The sequence below is a fragment of the Mirounga leonina genome, unplaced genomic scaffold (genome assembly GCF_011800145.1).
Source record: "Mirounga leonina isolate KUSES-001 unplaced genomic scaffold, KU_Mleo_1.0 Mir_200, whole genome shotgun sequence".
NCBI lineage: Eukaryota > Metazoa > Chordata > Mammalia > Carnivora > Phocidae > Mirounga > Mirounga leonina.
Window position 1 is genome coordinate 2,662,070 of NW_023270503.1, and position 19,380 is coordinate 2,681,449.

Below are 19,380 nucleotides of genomic sequence, written 5' to 3' on the forward strand. Positions count from 1 at the left end.
TTTTTTTTTTTAAAGATTTTATTTATTTATTTGACAGAGAGACAGCGAGAGAGGGAACACAAGCAGGGGGACCAGGAGAGGGAGAAAGAAGCAGGCTACCCTCTGAGCAAGGAGCCCAATGTGGGGCTCGATCCCAGGACGCTGGGATCATGACCTGAGCCGAAGGCAGATGCTTAACGACTGAGCCACCCAGGTGCCCCAGATTTGTAGGATTTCTTTGGCTATTCTGGATATTAACCCTTAGTTTTTTAATATACTACAAATAATTTTTTTCTAAACTATTACTTGTCTTTAACTTGCTAATAGTGCCCTTTGATGTACAATTTTGTTTTTAGCATACACAAATCTGTCCTTTTCTATATGACATCTGGGTTTTATGCCTTGTTTGGGAAGGCTTTCTCTAGCCTGTGAATTATAAAAATATTTTTCAAACTTCTAATACAACTATAATGTTGCTTTTCTTTTTTTTATTTATATATTTTTTTATGATTTTATTTTATTTATTTGACAGAGAGAGAGACAGCAAGGGAGGGAACACAAGCAAGGGGAGTGGGAGAGGGAGAAGCAGGCTTCCCGCAGAGCGGGGAGCCCAATGTGGGGCTCGATCCCAGGACCCTAGGATCATGACCTGAGCCGAAGGCAGACGCTTAATGACTGAGCCACCCAGGCGCCCCTATAATGTTGCTTTTCATGTAAAATCTTTTATTTTATTTTATTTTATTTTATTTTTATTTTTATTTTTTTTAAAGATTTTATTTATTTATTTGAGAGAGAGAGCACATGAGAGGGGGGAGGGTCAGAGGGAGAAGCAGACTCCCTGCCGAGCAGGGAGTCCGACGCGGGACTCGATCCCGGGACTCCAGGATCATGACCTGAGCCGAAGGCAGTCGCTTAACCAACTGAGCCACCCAGGCGCCCGTAAAATCTTTTATATATCTGGAATTTATGTTTGTGTTTGGTGTGTGACATTGTATTAGTTTTTTAGGACTGCTGTAACAAATTACCAAAGGCTGAGTGCATTATGACAACAGAAATTAATTTTCTCAGTTCCGGAGGCCAGATGTCTGAAATCAAGGTATTGGTAGGACTGATTCCTTTTGGGGGGGCTCTGAGAGGGGAACTGTTCCAAGGCTCTCTCCCCTAGCTTCCAGTGGGTGCCAGCAGTCCTTGGCATCCCTTGGCTTATAGATCCATCGTTCCAATCTCTTACTCCATCTTCACATCACTTTCTTTTCTGTGTCTGTGTCCTTTTCTGTCTCTTACTAGGATATTCTCGTTGGATTTAGGGCCTACCCTAATCCAGTATAGTCTCATTTCAGTCCTTACCATAATTAAATCTGCAAGGACCCCATTTCCAAATAAGGTCACGAGGTTCTGGGAGGACATGAATTCTGCAGGGAAAGTATTCAACTAATTTTATTTTTTCCAAAGGAAGGCTAATGGTTTCTGTGGTTTTCTTAGTCCTTCCTTTCCTCACAAGTATGATGTGTTTGCCACAGATTAAATTTAGTAGGTCTGGTTCAGGACTGTGTTTTATTCCATTGATCTGTTTGTTTCTTCTACACTGTTTCAATTATGATAATTTTTTAAAAAAGATTTTTATTTATTTATTTAATAGAGATAGATAGAGAGCACAAGTAGGCAAAGCGGCAGGGAGAGGGAGAAGGCTCTCTGCCGAGCAGGGAGCCTGATGTGAGGCTCGATCCCAGGACCCTGGGATCATGACCTGAGCTGAAGGCAGCCGCTTAACCGACTGAGCCACCCAGGCGCCCCTCAATTATGATAATTTGAGGGTGTTTTGATATATTGTAAATTCCTCCCTTCCCCCAGTGTTCTTTATTTAAATATTTCTTGGCCATTCTTGCACATTTTCTCTAATTCAAATAAGCTTTAGAAAGGACTTACTGAGTCTATGAAAATCATGTTAGGAATTTGATTGGAATTGTATTGAATTTATTAGATTAATTTGAGGAAAATTGACATGTTTACAGTATTGATTCTTCCCTTTAGGACCATGCTCTCCATTTGTTTAGGCTTTTATACCTTTCAGTAAAGGTTTGTAGCTTTCTCTATATAGGTCTTGCATATTTCTTGTTAGGTCTAAAACTAACAGATTTTATTTATTTATTTATTTTAATATTTTATTTATTTATTTGACAGAGAGAGAGAGAAATCACAAGCAGGGGGAGCAGCAGAGGGAGAAGGAGAAGCAGGCTCTCCGCTGAGCAGGAGCCCAATGCAGGGCTCAATCCCAGGATCCTGGGACCATGACCCAAGCCAAAGGCAGACGCTTAACCGACTGAGCCATTCAGGTGCCTCACTAACAGATTTTATAAATTAAAAAAAATATATTATACCTGAAACTAATATAACACTGTATATTAGCTGTACTGGAATTAAAAGTTAAAAAATACTGTGAATGGTCCTCCTTTTCTATTACATTTTCTAATTGATATTTGCTGGCTTATAGAAAAGCCATTCAATTTTGTGTATTGATCTTGTATCCAGCCACTTTACCTCAGTTCTTCTATTCTATATTTCAGTTGATTTTCTTAGTTTTTCTTGATAAATTACTATATTCTCTTTCTTTTCAATGTTAAAATCTTTTTTGAAGGTTTATGTATGCGCTGTTATATTGGCCAGGGCCCCAATAGTAGAGTGTTCAACAGCAGCAGATTGAATGAACATGGTACTTAAAATTGAAATAGAAGAAAACATAACAATGAGGGGCGCCTGGGTGGCTCAGTTGGTTAAGCAGCTGCCATTGGCTCAGGTCATGATCCCAGGGTCCTGGGATCGAGCCCTACATTGGGCTCGCTTCTTGGCGGGAAGCCTGCTTCTCCCTCTCCCACTCCCCCTGCTTGTGTTCCCTCTCTCGCTGTGTCTCTCTCTGTCAAATAAATAAATAAAATCTTAAAAAAAAAAAAAAAAAGATGAACCAGTCAAGCCGCAGATGCTGCATAAGGAAACAATGGACTTATAACACATAAAAGAAGCAAAGTGGCAGAATCTTGACTAGCAAGTGCTTCCTGTCCTTCACATTGCAGTAGTATTTAAAACTTGCCAAATCCTTCTCAGACCTCTGCTGCGCAGCTCCATCATGTTACCTGACAACATGCAAATTTGCTCTGCCTCCAGGGCAAATGTATTTCAGTCTGGCTCACAACTCAACAGTTTATTCAGCCTTTCGACTCACAGTTCATAGTTTGTGAGGTCGGGGGGCACCTGGGTGGCTCAGTCGTTAAGCATCTGCCTTCGGCTCAGGTCATGATCCCAGAGTCCTGGGATCGAGCCCTGCATCGGGTTCCCTGCTTCGTGGGAAGCCTGCTTCTCCCTCTCCCACTCCCCCTGCTTGTGTTCCCTCTCTCGCTATATCTCGCTGTCAAATAAATAAAATCTTAAAAAAAAAAAATAGGTGGCGCCTGGGTGGCTCAGTCGTTAAGCAACTGCCTTCAGCTCAGGTCATGGTCCCAGGGTCCTGGGATCGAGCCCCACATCGGGCTCCTTGCTCGGCGGGAAGCCTGCTTCTCCCTCTCCCACTCCCCCTGCTTGTGTTTCCTCTCTCACTGTATCTCTCACTGTCAAATAATAAAAATCTTAAAAAAAAAAAAAAAACAGGGCGCCTGGGTGGCTCAGTTGGTTAAGCGACTGCCTTCAGCTCAGGTCATGATCCTGGAGTCCCCGGATCGAGTCCCGCATCGGGCTCCCTGCTCAGCAGGGAGTCTGCTTCTCCCTCTGACCCTCCCCACTCTCATGCTCTCTCTATCTCATTCTCTCTCTCAAAAAAATAAATAAAATCTTTAAAAAAAAATAGTTTGCGAGGTCGGTCACAGACAGGTGGTGACACTCAGTAGCTACATGAGCATGCGCTCGTGTGCTTGAGGCCGAGGTTCTTGTTGCTGTGTATAAGGAAGATCCCTTCCCAAATAAGAACTTTAAGTCCTTGTAACTAATTAGCTTTCTCTGCATTGTTTTTAGTTTTCAGCCACAATCTTGTCGAGAAGTAATTAACTCTCGGGGTGGAAATTGCCTGTGCATGGTAAAAGACACTACCAACTTAGCTTCACAAAGAATGGTTTTCCTTCATTGCTTAAACAGGCACCAAGGGCCTACGTAATTACAGTTTACTAAATAGGTTAATAGAGCTCAGCCTATAAAAAGCAAAAACTAGATACTTAAGTAGCAGCTTGAGTTTCTCTAGATATTATGATGCCCACTTTAAAGACAGAAACTGAATGCTAATAAGGACGGGACTCTTACTGTCTTTAAAGTTACCAGAACGGGCGCCTGGGTGGCTCAGTCCTTATGCGTCTGCCTTCGGCTCAGGTCATGATCCCAGGGTCCTGGGAGTGAGCCCCGCATCGGGCTCCCTGCTCAGCAGGAAGCCTGCTTCTCCCTCTCCCTCTCCCCCTGCTTGTGTTCCCTCTCTTACTGTCTCTCTCTGTCAAATAAATAACTAAAATCTTAAAAAATAAAAAAATAAATAAAAATAAAGTTACCAGAACAGATGAGGACCTTGTGTGTGTTTTTGTGCCAAAGTGTGCATCTATGGACAAACCCACTCTCCCCCAGTTAAGAATTCCTTTCAAGGGATACCTCGGTGGCTCAGTCAGTCAAGCGTCTGCCTTCCGCTCAGGTCATGACCCCAGGGTCCTGGGATCGAGCCCCACATCGGGCTCCTTGCTCAGCAGGGAGCCTGCTTCTCCCTCTGCTGCTCCCTGCTTGTGCTCTCTCTCGCTGTGTCAAATAAATAAATAAAATCTTTAAAAAAAAAAAAAGAATTCCTTTCAAAACAAGTCATAACCCACTTTGAAAGATAATCTATAATAATCAAAAATCAAATTACTTCTGATGTATTAAAAAATAGGTTTGCAAATATTTTAGTAACATTGAAAATACTTATAAGTGAAATATTATTCAAAATTAATTTAAAGCATGACCTCAATCAAAAATATAATAAATGCATCTAAAGAGGACTGGGAAGAATTTTACCAAAATGTTAATACCTGAGAGTAATATCTCTCAGTGATGGCATTATTTGTGATTATTTTCCATAGTGGGTATGTTTTACTTTCTAACATTTTTTTTTCTAACATATTTTTTTTTTAAGATTTTATTTATTTATTTGAGAGAGAGAATGAGATAGAGACAGAGAGAGCATGAGAGGGGGGAGCGTCAGAGGGAGAAGCAGACTCCCTGCTGAGCAGGGAGCCCGACGCGGGACTCGATTCCGGGACTCCAGGATCATGACCTGAGCCGAAGGCAGTGGCTTAACCAGCTGAGCCACTCAGGCGCCCTCTAACATATTTTTTAAAAGAATTTATTTAGAGAGTGCACGAGAGCAGGGGGAGGGATACAGGGAGAGGGAGAGAGAGAATCTCAAGCAGACTCCGTGCTGAGTGTGGAGCCTGATGCTGGGGCTCGATCTCATGACCCTGAGATCATGACTTGAGCCGGAATCAAGAGTCGGTTGTTTAACCGACTGAGCCAGCCAGGCGCCCCTAACATATTTTTTCATCAAAAAACTAACAGTACCATCAGAGTTTAGTTGTGTAAGCAAAACAAACCTTTTATGAAATTATTTATGAGACATGAAGACACTAAAAATTATTAATCTGATGATTTAGGAAGGCAGCTGAATTTGTTCACAGCAATTTGCTGGTTCTAACTCATTTCAGTGGTTCAGTGCCCTTGAATATTTTTTTAAACTTGAGTTTAGAACTCCCACTACTTTTAGTTAGGTGTGACTCTCTGCAAACAAGCCCATTTTTGCACTTACAGCAAAAGAAATATGTGAAAGTGTCTTAAAAATATAAAGCAAAACACAAAGGCAAGTACTATATAATCAGTTCTTTGTGTAAATTATGGTCTTTATTGACAGGGATATTATCACTGTGTACAGAGCAAAGACTTCCCCGTGGTGCACAGCTGTGGTCACTGTTTGTAGAAACCATGTGCTTGGGGTGTGACTCTGCCTCTTAGACTGAGAGTTTGCTTTTGCAAATAGTCCAGGATAAAACGGAGGAAGCTGCAGCCTGGAAGCTGGCTAAGGCCAGGCCTAGATCATCGTCAATCCAGTCGCTGTTTACTGAGAAGTTTCACAGCAAGTAACTGTGCTGCAGGATACCAAGATAGAGAAGAGTCCCTTCCCCCTGCCCGGCACATAGTTTACACGTATTTCTGAAAGTCTCTCATCTAATTCTCAGAACCACCCTGTGAGGTAGGTAGAGGAAGCTGTATTTTACAGAGAGGTTAAGTCGTTTTCCCCATGTCACACGGAGCCATCGCTGGAACTCAGGCCCTCTAACGCTAAACCCTGCGCTCTGTGTCATGGCTGCCTTCTGCACTGACAGGCCCTGCCTGCCCATCAGAGGCCTGCAGTCTAAAGGGGAAATAAATACACAAGTATCAGTGCAAGGCCGTATCGACCAGGTATTCTTGTGGAGTGCAAACAGAGTAGAGGAGAAAGAGGAGGAAGGCAATTGATTAACTTCCTTCTGGCCTGAGAACAAGGCGCCTCCTTACTTGTGCCATAGATCTTCAAATGCAATATGGCTTTTGTTGGTGCCAGCCTAAAGGGAATGCTATTCCATAAAAGGCTGTCAACTTTCTTTCTCTTTGTACATCTCCTTTTACATTTCCCTGTGTCCCATAGCTCCTTCCTCTTGTTCACTTGTTGTGAATTCCAGTCTCTGGATCCGTATCTCTGTTTCTTTTCCTGAGTCAAAGGAGATGTATCTTGGCCTTTTTATTCCCCTTAACTGTACCGATCTCAGTCTTCTGATAGATCTTCTTCCTATGCTGTATCTTTCTCTCCATGTCTCCTGTCATTTTATTTCTTCCCTTGTTTTTCTTGCTGTGTCTCTGCTTCCAAAGCCCATAATACAGAAATGAAGTGCAGTTCTAAGCAAAATAACTCATTTCAGAATAGAGTTTCATTTTCTCTGTTATGATTTTTTTAAAGTAGATGGGTGGATAGAGACCTCCAAGGTCTCTCAGTTCTGGAGCTTGAAATGAAGATATTTCATGTGTGAACCTCAGTTGTTTTTCCTTGATGCATTTTTCTGGATAGGAAGAAAATGTCCTTGATCAAGGGTAGCAGCCTGCACATGGCACATCTTCATGACATTCACCTGAGTGTTCTCAGAGTCTCTTACTAGTAAATACGGTATTTTCAGTTTAAGGCTAGCAAAACCAGGGAGCAGAATGGGGAGAGTTCTGCTATCCTATCCCTTAATGGTATCCAGATTGGGGTTCAAAGGAATGGGAGAGATAGGGTAGAAACCAGAGAAATCCCACCATGGCCCTCCCTAACTGGGAGCCTTAATCAATTCCCATTCAAGGGAATTTTGTAAATGAGTTCTCATTTTGTAAACAAGTCTTCTCTTGACATCTGGTAACCCAAACCTCACTCTCAAAAACCATCTAAGAGGCATAACTAAAAACTCCTTAAATCCCAACTCTACAAGATGAAATCACCCTGAACACAAATCAGGAGCCCTGGGTTCTAACTTGAGCCTTGCCACGTCATAGAGTAGCCTGTCAGTTTACCATTCTGCACCTCAGTTTCTTCATCTATAAAAGGAAGTAATATGATCACCTACCTCACCAGGTCATTTTGAGAACCAAGTGAGATTAATATATGTGAAAGTGATTTGAAAAATTGTAAAGGCATATACAAATATGAAATAATATACAGCAGCATCAGAGCCCATAAGCTACACTCCCCACACTTAAATTTGTGAGGAAACAATTAGGAACGTGGTTATTAATCAGAAACTATATTGTGAAAAACAACTACTCTTCTCTTGTTTATCAAGTTTGAAGGCAGCGTAGTCGTTAGGCACACTGACGAAGGCAGAGGGTAATGAGTTCAAATCCCAACTCTGCCACCAGCCGTGTGAACTTGGGCCAGTTTTTTTTTTTCTTTGCTCTGGGTCATATTTTGCACACACACACACATACACACACATACACAGGATGATAGGTTCTTTGTGAGGATCCAATGAGATAAGCTTTAAAGTGTTTGATACAGTGCCTGGCAGGTAGTAAACATTCAATAAATATTAACTTTAAAAAGTATCAAATGTTTCTTAAGCACTGGCAATGTGCCAGGCCTACCTTGGGAAACAAAATGAAAAGACACCGTCCTGTTTCAAAGAGCTAACAGTTTGGTGGGGAAACATACATACAAATAAAACCCAACATGCTCACTACTCAAATGCAAAAGTGATCTAGAAGGAGATTTATAAATGTGCCTAGAAGAAACAGATAGATAGAAACCTTCCTGGAGAAGGAAACACAACTCAAAACCTTTGAAGGGTGAGTAGAAGTTTGTGTTAAAAAGGCTTTATCATTTGCCTAAGGGGTTGAAAAGCCAAGGCTCATGTTTATGCTTGTTGGCTTTCTGGTGATTCAAGCTTAACATTCTGGTGACGTTGACAGCCTGGTGTTGGAAACTGACTTTACTTGCTATTTTCTATATGTGAAACATCTGTTGTTTTGTTTTTGTTTCATAGACTCTGTAAGAGCTGTACAGACAACTTCTTGCATAGGGCCTAGATTGGTTCCCACCATTTAAAAGTGTTAGCATCCTTGGTGCATGCTGCTGATCCCTTTAAGGAGAGAAGGCAGGGAAGACTGGTAACCACTTGTCCCTCTCTGGAAAAGAGGTGGAGGTGACTGGGATAAACCGGTAGGGAATAGAAAGTGGAATGCATAAGCATTTGTTCTGGAGACAGTGAAGAGTTTACGCATAGCTGTCCTTTGTCCACATGCAAATGTGAAAATACAGAAAGCTTTGTATATGCCAGATACCTTGCTACCAAATTGAAGTGTCTTTTTCAGTTCACCAAGTATGTTAGCAGTGAATTTGGGAGTTAAGAGATGTTACTCTCATTGGAAGAAATTTCAGACTTTCCTTTGGGTGTTCTGTTTCCTTGATGTTGGTTAAATTCCTCAACTTAATAATATGTAAGACGTTAAAAGCTGTTACATCAGTAACATCATGTAACTGCCATGTTAGAGAAATTTAGTTGGCATCTAACTGAGATCGTCTGTTATCTTATAAAAGTCATAGAATCATAAGAATTTAGAACTGGAAGAACCTTAAAGAGCTTGGAGTTCAGCATCTACATTTCACAAATTTCGAGGAAACAGTGGCCAAGAGAGGCTGAACCGCACTGTTTCAGAGAGTCAGTCCTGTTATGGGGCCTTCCTCAGCATGTTGCATGGTGATGATGGGAAGAGACCCACAGAGCCTTTCGATCGCAATAGGCATAAATGAATTGTCCTCCCCGCCACGTTAGCTGGGGCAGAGAGAGACCAAAGCAAAGGAAAACGTTGGGAAGTCCCAAGAGGGAGAGAAGCCAGTAATGTTGAAGCTACTGTATTGGCCCACGTGACTGGTGCGGAGTGAAAACGAATCGTTTCCAACCCATTCGAATTTAGGGCACCTGGATGGAGAACTTTAAAAAAAGAAAACGTTGTCAACAGTCCCCGAGACTGCCTCGTATCCTGCCCCGGCGGCGGGAGGCAGTACCGCGGGTGCCGCAGGAAGTCTGCAGACCTGGTGTTCCACCTCGCTAGGCAGACTGAGAGAGGGACTGCGGGATTCTGTAGCAGGATTTAATGCTTTTAGGGGCGACCCCCGCCCCCTCTGGCGGAATTGCAGCAGTTGGCAGGACGTGGAAAAGCCATCTTTGGCCTACAGAGGGATCGTTTCCTTAAGACTCCTATTTGGACGCAAGAGTGCTTGGTAGATCAGCCAGGCGGGCAGATGGCCACAAGCCCACCCGTCGGCTCCTTCCTCCTGCCGAAGAGAGATGCCCGGGCCCGGCCCGGAGGGCTCGCCCAGCCTCGTGGTGGGGGGTCCCGACCGAAGGCCTCTTTCTACGGGGCTTTCTCGGGGCCTCCTCCACCGCGCCCCCTTCGCCTGGGGCTGCGGGGCCGAGGACGGCAGTGGGCAGGTGCGGGGCCTTTCGTCGGTCGGGCCGGCCCCGCAGGGAGGGGGACGCGTCCGCGGTGACGGAACAGAAGCCCCGAGAGCCTCGGCCCCGCGGCCGCTCCACGCCGCTCGTGCGGGGCGCAGCGCCGGCGCCCTCGGGACCTCCCGGGCCGCAGCTCGCCGCCGCCGCCCACTCGCCGGCCGGCCGGGGAACCCGGGGAAGCCTCGGGGCCTAGGGGAGGCGGCGGCGGCGGCGAGACCCCGCCCCGCCCGGCCGGCCCGCGCCTATCGCGGCCGCCGGCCTGGTCACGCGGAGAGTGGCGCTGCGGGCTCGGGGCCAGCGCCCGGCGGCTGCCGGAGTCGCGGCGGGGCCGGGGCCGGGGCCGGGGCGGGGGCGGGGGCGGAGGGTAGAAATAGGGGCGGGCGGGCCGCGCCAGCCGGGAGCCGCGCGGAGCCGACCGGAGCCACGCCGAGGGCGCCGAGCGCGGCGGCCGACCCCGCGAGCACCCATGCTGCTGACGCTGGCCTTGGGCTCGCTCTTCTTCCCGGGGCTCTTCGCTCTCTGCACCTGGGGGCTGCGGCGCGCGCGGCCCGCATGGAGCGACTCCGACTGCGTGATGATCAGCACCAGGTACGCGCGAGGCCGGGCGCCGTCCGCCCCACCCGGCCGCGCGCCGGCTGCCCCGCGACCCGACCCGCCGGCGCCCGGCCCTGCGCCGCGCCGAGGGCGGAAAAGGGGGGCGACAGGAAGCGAGGGGGCTGCCTCCCTGGCGCCTTGCCCTCCGGGGCGCCGGCCGGAGCTCTCCGCGGAGCCGGCGTCCTCCCGGGGAGGGAGAGGGAGGAGGATGGAGGGCGCCCGCGCGGGGCACGACCGGGCGGGAAGCTGCTGGTCCGTCTGCCCGCTGCCTTGGGGTCGGGAGCGCGGCGGCGGCGTACCCTCCCTCCCCGCACTGGCAGCCCAGGCGAGAGGCAGGTTGAAGGCTCTGGGCTTCACGCCGTCCACTGGACTGGATTTTTCTTTCTTTTTCTTTTTTCTTTTCTGCCGCACGTTAGGCTGGTTTCTTCAGTGCAGGCTGTGTTGGCCACCGGGTCAGGGATCGTCATCATCCGCTCCTGCAGCGACGTGATCACCGACAGGTAACGTCCAATGCCAGGTGAAAGCAGCACCTACGACGGCGCTGAGCTTTGTTGAAGTTTCCACGTTTGAGCGGCTCCCAGGCGCTCGTTCTTTTATCAGCACATGCGGCTAGGTAGCTGACTGGTGGGAGAACTCGGGCACCATAATCAGTCCCTCCTCCTCGCCTTATCTCTTTCAGCCTCTCCCACTTAGGAGTAAGTAAACTGAAGAAATACTAGAGAATGACAGGGTCTAAGTCTAATTTAAGGTGGCCCATCGATTCAAGTTCTTTATGAGATACCTAAGTGTGAGAATTACTTGGAAGTGGGAGTCTGGCTTTTGGGTCTTTTAAATGATTTCACTCAAGTCCTGCCCTGGAGCATTCTTTGGCCAACGTACGTCCAGTGTGGTTAGCAGAGGCCCTCTGTGGAAAGGAACAAATCCACCAATCCTTTCTTTACAAGTGCTGCTCCCTTGTTTCCTCTGGATTTGCTAAAGGCAATGAAAAGGTTTCTAGTGCTTTCAGGAAACTGACCTGTACCCAAATTAGAGCTCAGTCCAGAGGCAGGTCAAGAAATGTGCATCTAGTGAAACAAATCATAAAGACCAGGGCGGTCTACTTGGTATAGTGTTTAGACCTGGGCAATTGTGGACCCCCCCCTTTTTTCTAAAAAGCCATTATTTTCACCCGTCTTCCTGGAACCACTCTTACCTTCTTCTCGTTAAAGAGTGATAGTCAAATGTGCAGGGAAAGTCTCACAGCCTTTCCTAGTCACTTTCGCATGTTGACTCTGCAAAGTGTCCTGCTTTTTACGAGTTGAGACTGGAATGGGATGGGAGCAGGAGTGGGGTATCCATTTCCCTGTGGCCTGCAAATTCAGTGTCTGGATCTTACTTGGGATTAGTCCTGCCATTGTGACTTTTGTGCTTTTCTTCCTACGCCTCTTTTTAGACAAAACCAGCTATCAGCAATGAATTATAGATGCTGAGACAAGATAGGTCAAGTGACCTTGACTGCACACACCAAAGGCTAACAGCATTTGCTTGGCTGGGTTCAATTTTTTATTTTCATTGAGCATTTTCTGATCATGCAACAAGTTCCCTCACTGCCCCGTTTGTCACATCAAACTTGAAACCAGCCTCCTTTGCAAAGATTAAAGTGACAAATGTGACTTTGCAGCATTTTTTTGAGCTGATATGAGGGCAAGCAGCAGGCAGCCACTATACATTTCAGAAGATATTTGTGTTTTCCCCTCAGAAGCTCTGTGTTTTTAGGGGCTGGATCATGGTAGCACACCTGAGTTTGGTTTTCAGGTTCCTCCTTTTGTGTATCTTTATGCCTTAGATTCTCTGGGCACAGAATGGAGACAGACACCTTTCTGTGCCCTCCGCCTTCGCGTGTATGCATAAGGATGTTCTAAAGGCACCTAGGTCACCTTTAAAAAAAAAAAAAAAGGCCTTTTGGGGCTCATATGCTATACATTCAAAGATTTTTCTATCATATGCCTTTTTTTTTTAAGATTTTATTTATTTGAGAGAGAAGTGTGACTGCACTCAAGTGGGGGAGGGGCAGAGGGAGAAGCAGGCTCTCCACTGAGCAGGGAGCCTGACATGGGACTCGATCCCAGGATCCTGAGATCATGACCTGAGCTGAAGGCAGATGCTTAACCGACTGAGCCACCCAGGTGCCCCTATTATATGCCTTTTCATCTTATGCCTTCATACAGAATATATATCTATAGGTCCCCCTGAATTATATGCATAATGTGGTGGTGGACCAAAGATTTCAGGAGATTCTTAAAGGAGTCCAGATCCCTAAACGGGCTAAGAGTCATAGCCCTAGGCAATTTTACCAGTTTAAGCACTTATATTTGGATAGTGCTTTTTAATTTAAAAGGACTTTAACACTTCTAGTTTTTTAATCCACACAAGAACTTTGTCAGGAAAGGAAAACAAGAATTATCCTGATACTACAAAGAAAGTTAAGTCCCAGGCTGGTGGTAGTTAAGATTACAATCCAAACCTCTTGGGGCGCCTGGGTGGCTCAGTCGTTAAGCGTGTGCCTTCGGCTCAGGTCATGATTCCAGGGTCCTGGGATCGAGCCCCGCATCGGGCTCCCTGCTCGGCCAGGAGCCTGCTTCTCCCTCTCCCACTCCCCCTGCTTGTGTTCCCCTCTCTCGCTGTGTCTCTGTCAAATAAATAAAATCTTTAAAAAAAAAAAAGATTATAATCCAAACCTCTTGTTAATAAGTCTTCAGAGAATTCTACACAATTTCAGATCTCATTGAATTGGTACGGTGTGCAAAATATTAAAATCCTAGGCCCCACTCAAGGGGAGGGGCTGGTTATATTTCAGCTAAGCTTTTAGTTGTTCTTCATAGCTTTTTTACTTGGAATTGCTTCAAGAAAGCAATTGGAGACCATAGATGGGCAGTAGAATAAATATCACACCTTTTTACCTAAATGGAACCTGGCTAATGATTTCAAATACACATCTAGTGTATTTGCCATTACTTACTTGTTTGCCTGTTTCATTGCTTCTTAATGATCCAGTCATGCCGTGGTAAGTGTGGATCCGTTCAGAACAGAAATTTGAATGGCACCCTCGCTAGAGTATGTTGCCAGTGTTGCAGTTCAGTGGACTGGCTTCTTAGGAAATCACCTGGGACAAAGTTAAAAATACATATTTGAGCTCCCGAGGCCTAGCATGTCGAGTCTCTGGAGAGTAGAGTCCTTACCAAGCACTGCAGGTGATGCTGGGGTTCAGGTGGTTTGGGAATGCCAAGCCATGAAACTAAACGGTTTCTTCTATCTGACACATGGGTGCTCAGTAAAAATGTGCTGATTGAGTGAAGCCAATCCTTCTCAGCAGAGTAGATGATTTCTATTTTGATTTTTCCCACATTTTCTGTAGGATGATTATTTCTCAGTTGGGAACAAAACTGTAGAAATTAGAGACTTTCCTTCTAATCTGCTCTGGGACTGTGATAAGCAGTCATTTAGACTCAGCAAATACGGATCTAACCCCTTTGGGCAAGTAAATGGGAAAACTGTCTTTTGTCCCAGCTTCTTTTCTGGTATCTGATTGCTGTAAGGTAGTCCTTGAACTCTGGGCTCCTTTCCAGATGTGCTTTTCTTTTTCTTTTTCTTTTTTTTTAAAGATTTTATTTATTTATTTGAGAGAGAGAATGAGATAGAGAGCATGAGAGGGGGGAGGGTCAGAGAGAGAGGCAGACTCCCTGCTGAGCAGGGAGCCCGACGTGGGACTCGATCCCGGGACTCCAGGATCATGACCTGAGCCGAAGGCAGTTGCTTAACCAACTGAGCCACCCAGGCGCCCCCAGATGTATTTTTCTTAATGAGCGGAATTGGGATTAGCCATAGAATTGTAAAGAGCTTCCCAGAGACTCCCTAAGTGGGGTTGCAAGCAGATACACAAGGAAACTCCCAACTATTGAGCAACTAAGTGGAGTTAACCTGGAAATATTGGATTGGGCATTTGGGATACCTTCAAACAAGTTTCTTGGTGGGGCTAATGAATCATTTATAGAGATATCTATATCAAAGTTAGCTTATATCACAAAATGCCAGAAAAATCCATTAGAAAGGAGTAGCTAAATCAGGGAAATGGTGAAGCTAGTTACTGAAACACATGGTGCTGAGTGAGTCCCCTGCTTTCTGCCCCTGACACTTACTAACTGGCCTCGCAGTTGAGAGAAAACTCTTCACTCACCTTATTTATCACTGTCAGCATCTTCCTCGTAAAGAGTTTGGAGTAAAAATAGCTGATTAGGTACAGAGCTGAAGGGGATGTGTTTGAGAAGCGGCTGACGTTGGGCCTTCGCAGGTGACATCCATCATCCTCTCAGGGACTGTTCATATGCTTTCTTTTAGGCACTGGCTTGCCCGAGAGTATGTCTGGTTCTTGATTCCGTACATGATCTACGACTCCTACGCCATGTACCTCTGTGAGTGGTACCGAACCAGAGACCAGAACCACAGACACTCGCTCACCACTTTTCGGAACTTCCTGAGTAAAAACCGCCTCATGATCGCGCACCACGCGGTCATTCTGTTTGCCCTTGTGCCAGTTGCCCAGGTACGGCCTTCCAGAACAGCCATCAGCAGACTTGGTCCCTCGTTTCCTCCTGTTAAACTGGGTATCTTGACCATTACTTACGAGCCTGGACTGTCCCTCTTTCTTTCGCCTTCCTCCGGTGCCAGTTGCCTGCGGAGTAAAACCTCCCCGGCAGATCCCGCAGGACAGAAGTGCCATCTGCAGTGTTGCTGGTCCTCCTTACCAGCGTCACCCTTTCTGCAGGCCCCCAGCCCTCTGTGATTCCCTAGGCTCCGTCAGAGGCTCTGCCTTCCGTTTATACGCTATCAAAACAGTATCCAGTACAATACGAAACAACCTAAAAATTGTTTTTAAAAAAACGAGAGCAGCTCAGTCACCTGGTGATTTGCTCTAGCAATGCCACAGAGTGCCGAATGTGCTCTACCAATAGCACGACAGCTCGCTCTCCAAGCAGACGGCCTTCTCATTTCTCCTCGGGTCCTTTTCCCCAGAAGCCCCCCTCCCCCGCCCCCCACGAGGAAGAGAGCCGGGAATGCCAGAAAGGCGTTTAGAATTTCCTGAGTGACAGGTGCTGGCCTGCAAAGCTCATCGCTTTCTACTAATAATTAGGCGTTATTAGAAATGACAATTAGATGTTATTCGCCCTGTAGCAGAGATGAAGAAACTGGGGGCTCTAAGAGTTTACTTCTTGTGCTCGGTGGAAGTCAGTGACAGAGCTGCTATTCTGTGCTGTCCTGTTTTTTTGACAAGATAAAAGGAGTGGTGGGGAGTACATTACATTCTTAAAGAAGTTTCTCCTGATTGCTTTGGGACCCTGACATCTAGCACGGGGCCTGGCACATATTTTGTTGAATTAAACTGGCCAAGTGCCCTTGGCATGACTAAGGTAGATACCCAAAAGTAGGCTACACGGTTCCTTCCGGCTGACATTGAAATTCAGAAAAAGCTTGGGGCGTGATGCGATCAGCTGATCTCTGAAGTTGTCTCTGGATCCTAGGGGATTTGACCCTCCAAGTGCTATTGCTATGGAAGCAGCAGAGTATTAACCAGGTCTGTACTCACTCACTTAGCATTTCCCTTTCCCTTCACGGTCTCTCATGACTACCCTTTCCAATAGCCCTCGTTAGAATTTTCCTCCCGGTGGTTCCTTAACCTCTAGTTCTTATTTCCCATTTCTTCCCTTTTCCTCTGCAGAGGCTCAGGGGAGACCTTGGGGACTTCTTTGTTGGCTGCATCTTCATGGCAGAACTGAGCACTCCGTTTGTGTCCCTGGGCCGAGTTCTGATTCAGGTATAGATGCCATGGCCGTAGTGACGGGAGGAGGCGGGCCCCGCTCTCCCCTGGCGGACTGGGGGGCTTGTGGAAACCCCTTAGTGCTAGGAATGGTGGGACAGGAGATCCTTCAACAGATGCAAAGGTCAGTTGGTCTTCTGAGCCTGCGGGGGGGGGGGGGGGAAATTGTACTTTTGACTCAAATTCGATAGTTTTTTAGGTAGTTTTTCCTGGCTGCAGATTTTTTTTGTTTCGGTGTTTTTTGTTTTGTTGTTGTTAAATCCACTGTTCCTGTGTGCCTGTCGGCTGGGGGCTTAGGCCAAACTCAGTATCACTGTTGGAAAAACTACGGGCCCGCGTGCACATATAAAGGGAGCGGCACTCAGCCAGCTTTGCCCCACGTGTCAGGAGACCCGACGCTTGGCTGTGCTGCTGCGGCCCGGCGGGTGGTTCCCGGAAGGCGCGGCCTCGCTGACGGCCGCCTCCTCCCCTTTCTCCTGCAGCTGAAGCAGCAGCATACCCTCCTGTTCAAAGCTAACGGAATCCTCACGCTGACCACCTTCCTTTCCTGTCGGATCCTTCTTTTCCCTTTCATGTACTGGTCGTACGGCCAGCAGCAGGGACTAAGCCTACTCCAAGTGCCGTCCAGCATCCCTTTCTACTGCAATGTGGCCAATGCCTTCCTCATCGCCCCCCAGATCTACTGGTTCTCTCTGCTGTGCAAGAAGGCAACCCGGCTCTTTGACCCCCCCCCAGGCAAAAAGGACAGCTAGGTGCTCCCGGGAGCCAGGCAGAGAGGGTGCCTCCTCCACTCAGTATTCCCACGGACCAAATTGGGCCCTGGGTGGCTTCAGCCCTTTGGGTATTGATAAGCAGATGGGTTTGAGTTTTTCTAAAGAAGCTTCGTCTGACCTCCCTCTTCTAACCTGCCCCTTTTGCAAAAGCACTTTTTTTCTAAGTGACAGCGACTGGATCCCGTCCGACCTCCACCGGCAGCAAGGTGGTTTTAACGCAAGCCCCAGGATCCTTCCTTGAGTCTTACCTCAAGGATTCTGGGGTAAATCCAGTTATGAACATGTTCCTCCCAGCTTGCTTGCTTGGTGTACCTCAAAGAAGCATGGGGTGTGGAGACAGGTGGACTAGGGTGAAGTGTCTGGGCACCCGCCTGGCCCGAATATGGGCGGCTACCCGCCTTTCCGACCACTCAGGGCAGTATCTCCACTTACTGGGCCAGCAGCAGCAAGTGATGAACTTGGTTCTTGAAATACGTTCTTGTGATGTTGGCCTGGGCAAATCATCGTGGGTAGGTAGTTTTTTACGGTTTACTAGATAACCCATCGGTCCTATGCCTCATCCTGTCATCCGCGTGCCAACACTGAATTCCCATGACTCCTGACTTCCGTTCAGAAGTCTCCCTGGCAGGGGGGCGAGAGGCAGGGAGGGGATCCTGAAGCACTTGAGTAGTTAGGGAGGCCCACAGGTCAGCGCATTGCAGGCTGACTTGGGAAGACCAGCGTCCAACTTGTGAGCTTGTCGTAAACTCACAAATACTATTCCTTTCTTAGCGTGGCCCCTCAAACCCAGCTTTCCCCACGTCCACACGCACAGGATGCTGCTGTTAAAACTGCAGGGGTAAAGCGACATGGTGCCTATTGAGCTCTTTCCCGGGGAACCCCACTCTTTGACACTGTCCTTTTCATAGGACGTGGAAACGGGCTTCTGTATTTCAGACCGTGAGAGGTCTCATCCGGGCTGCCTCCCGGTAAGCCAGGGCTTGTTCCAAAGCCCGTTCCCACGGGAGCGGACTGCCGCTTTGCCGCAGAAGGCTGGAGAACAAGAGTGCACGACAGCCCTGGCCAAAATCCGTCCCGTGGACTGACTCAGCTACCGTTTGCAAATAGGATCCTCTGGTGCCAACACTAATTCTTCCCTACCCACTAGGATGGGTTTTAGAAACTGCTACCATGAAGTTTTTTTTCAAATGGTAGTAAAAATCTAGAAGTTTTAAAGTGCCTTTTAATTCTCTGTTGTCCATGAACTTGTAAAGTACTCAATATGTAACAGTGTCTCAAATTCTATTTCAGTCTTTAATGGGTGCCATTTAAAAAATGTCAAATGCTGTAATTTTTTTTTTACCGTTTTTGTTTACTGTCAGTATATCTTTATAAATCACCCCCGTGGTGATTAAAGTGCACTAATACTTCCCGGCTTCTTCTCATTTGTGAAATACATCAATACCAACTTCTTTTCAGACCCATCCTGTGACCTCCCCGCTGTGCGCTGTCGTTTCTGGTCTGTGCTTGCATCCACCACGCAACTGGCAGAAGCAGGGTGTGGAGCGGTGTGGTCACGCTTGCAGCGTTCAGGAGGGCCTGGCTCAGACCTTACTCTCACATGTTTCTGGGGGTTCCGGAGTACATCGTTGGGTCCTAGAGTTCAAGCCCAGTGGTCAGGCATCTTCTGGTGCGTCTTCCCTTCCTACATGAATCCCAAGTAGGACCTGGGAGGGGACCAGAATAACACCTCATTTAGAGTGCGGGTAAGCGTATGAAGGTGATGGGGCATATCCTTTTTCCCTCCTTGCCTCTCAAATTAAACACCTCCCCAACCAGTTCTCCTAGTTCTGTGATACACACTGGACATGGGAAGGTCACATTTTTAAGCTTCTGTGTTCACCACTGCTCCCACTCACCCCTGAAAACCAGGACAGCCCACCCCAGGCAGAAGATAATTGTACCCATCCTTTAAACCCACCTCTGGTGTTCACCAGACTGTCTCACACAGCCCCTCCTGGATCCACTAAATGGAGTTCAGACTGTATGGCTGAAGTCCTCCATTCAGAACACACCCATTTTCTTGGGGTTATTAGTCTACTCCCCGACATTTAATTTTCTTGGTCCAGTGTTCTCCTTTTACAGTGGGGCAGGCCTCTTGGGTTCACAAATACATGGCCAACTGGTGGCAGAA

The 19,380-nt window shown here is 47.0% G+C and overlaps 1 protein-coding gene across 3 annotated transcripts; it reads left to right on the forward strand.

The window, feature by feature from the left end:
• The first annotated feature begins 10,374 nt into the window (after window positions 1-10,374).
• TLCD3A (TLC domain containing 3A) lies at window positions 10,375-19,196 on the forward strand. Of its 3 annotated transcripts, none has more exons than XM_035027622.1 (5): window positions 10,376-10,577; window positions 11,000-11,083; window positions 14,958-15,162; window positions 16,336-16,431; window positions 18,666-19,196. In XM_035027622.1, the coding sequence occupies exons 1-5, from the start codon at window positions 10,456-10,458 to the stop codon at window positions 18,897-18,899; spliced, it is 741 nt and encodes a 246-aa protein (XP_034883513.1). In that variant the 5' UTR covers window positions 10,376-10,455; the 3' UTR covers window positions 18,900-19,196. The 3 variants fall into 3 exon arrangements, with proteins under 3 accessions (XP_034883514.1, XP_034883513.1, XP_034883511.1); XM_035027620.1 differs by lacking the exon at window positions 18,666-19,196 and adding an exon at window positions 16,917-18,618 and having other exon boundaries at window positions 10,378-10,577; XM_035027623.1 differs by lacking the exons at window positions 14,958-15,162; window positions 18,666-19,196 and having other exon boundaries at window positions 10,375-10,577; window positions 16,336-16,902.
• Window positions 19,197-19,380: the final 184 nt, after the last annotated feature.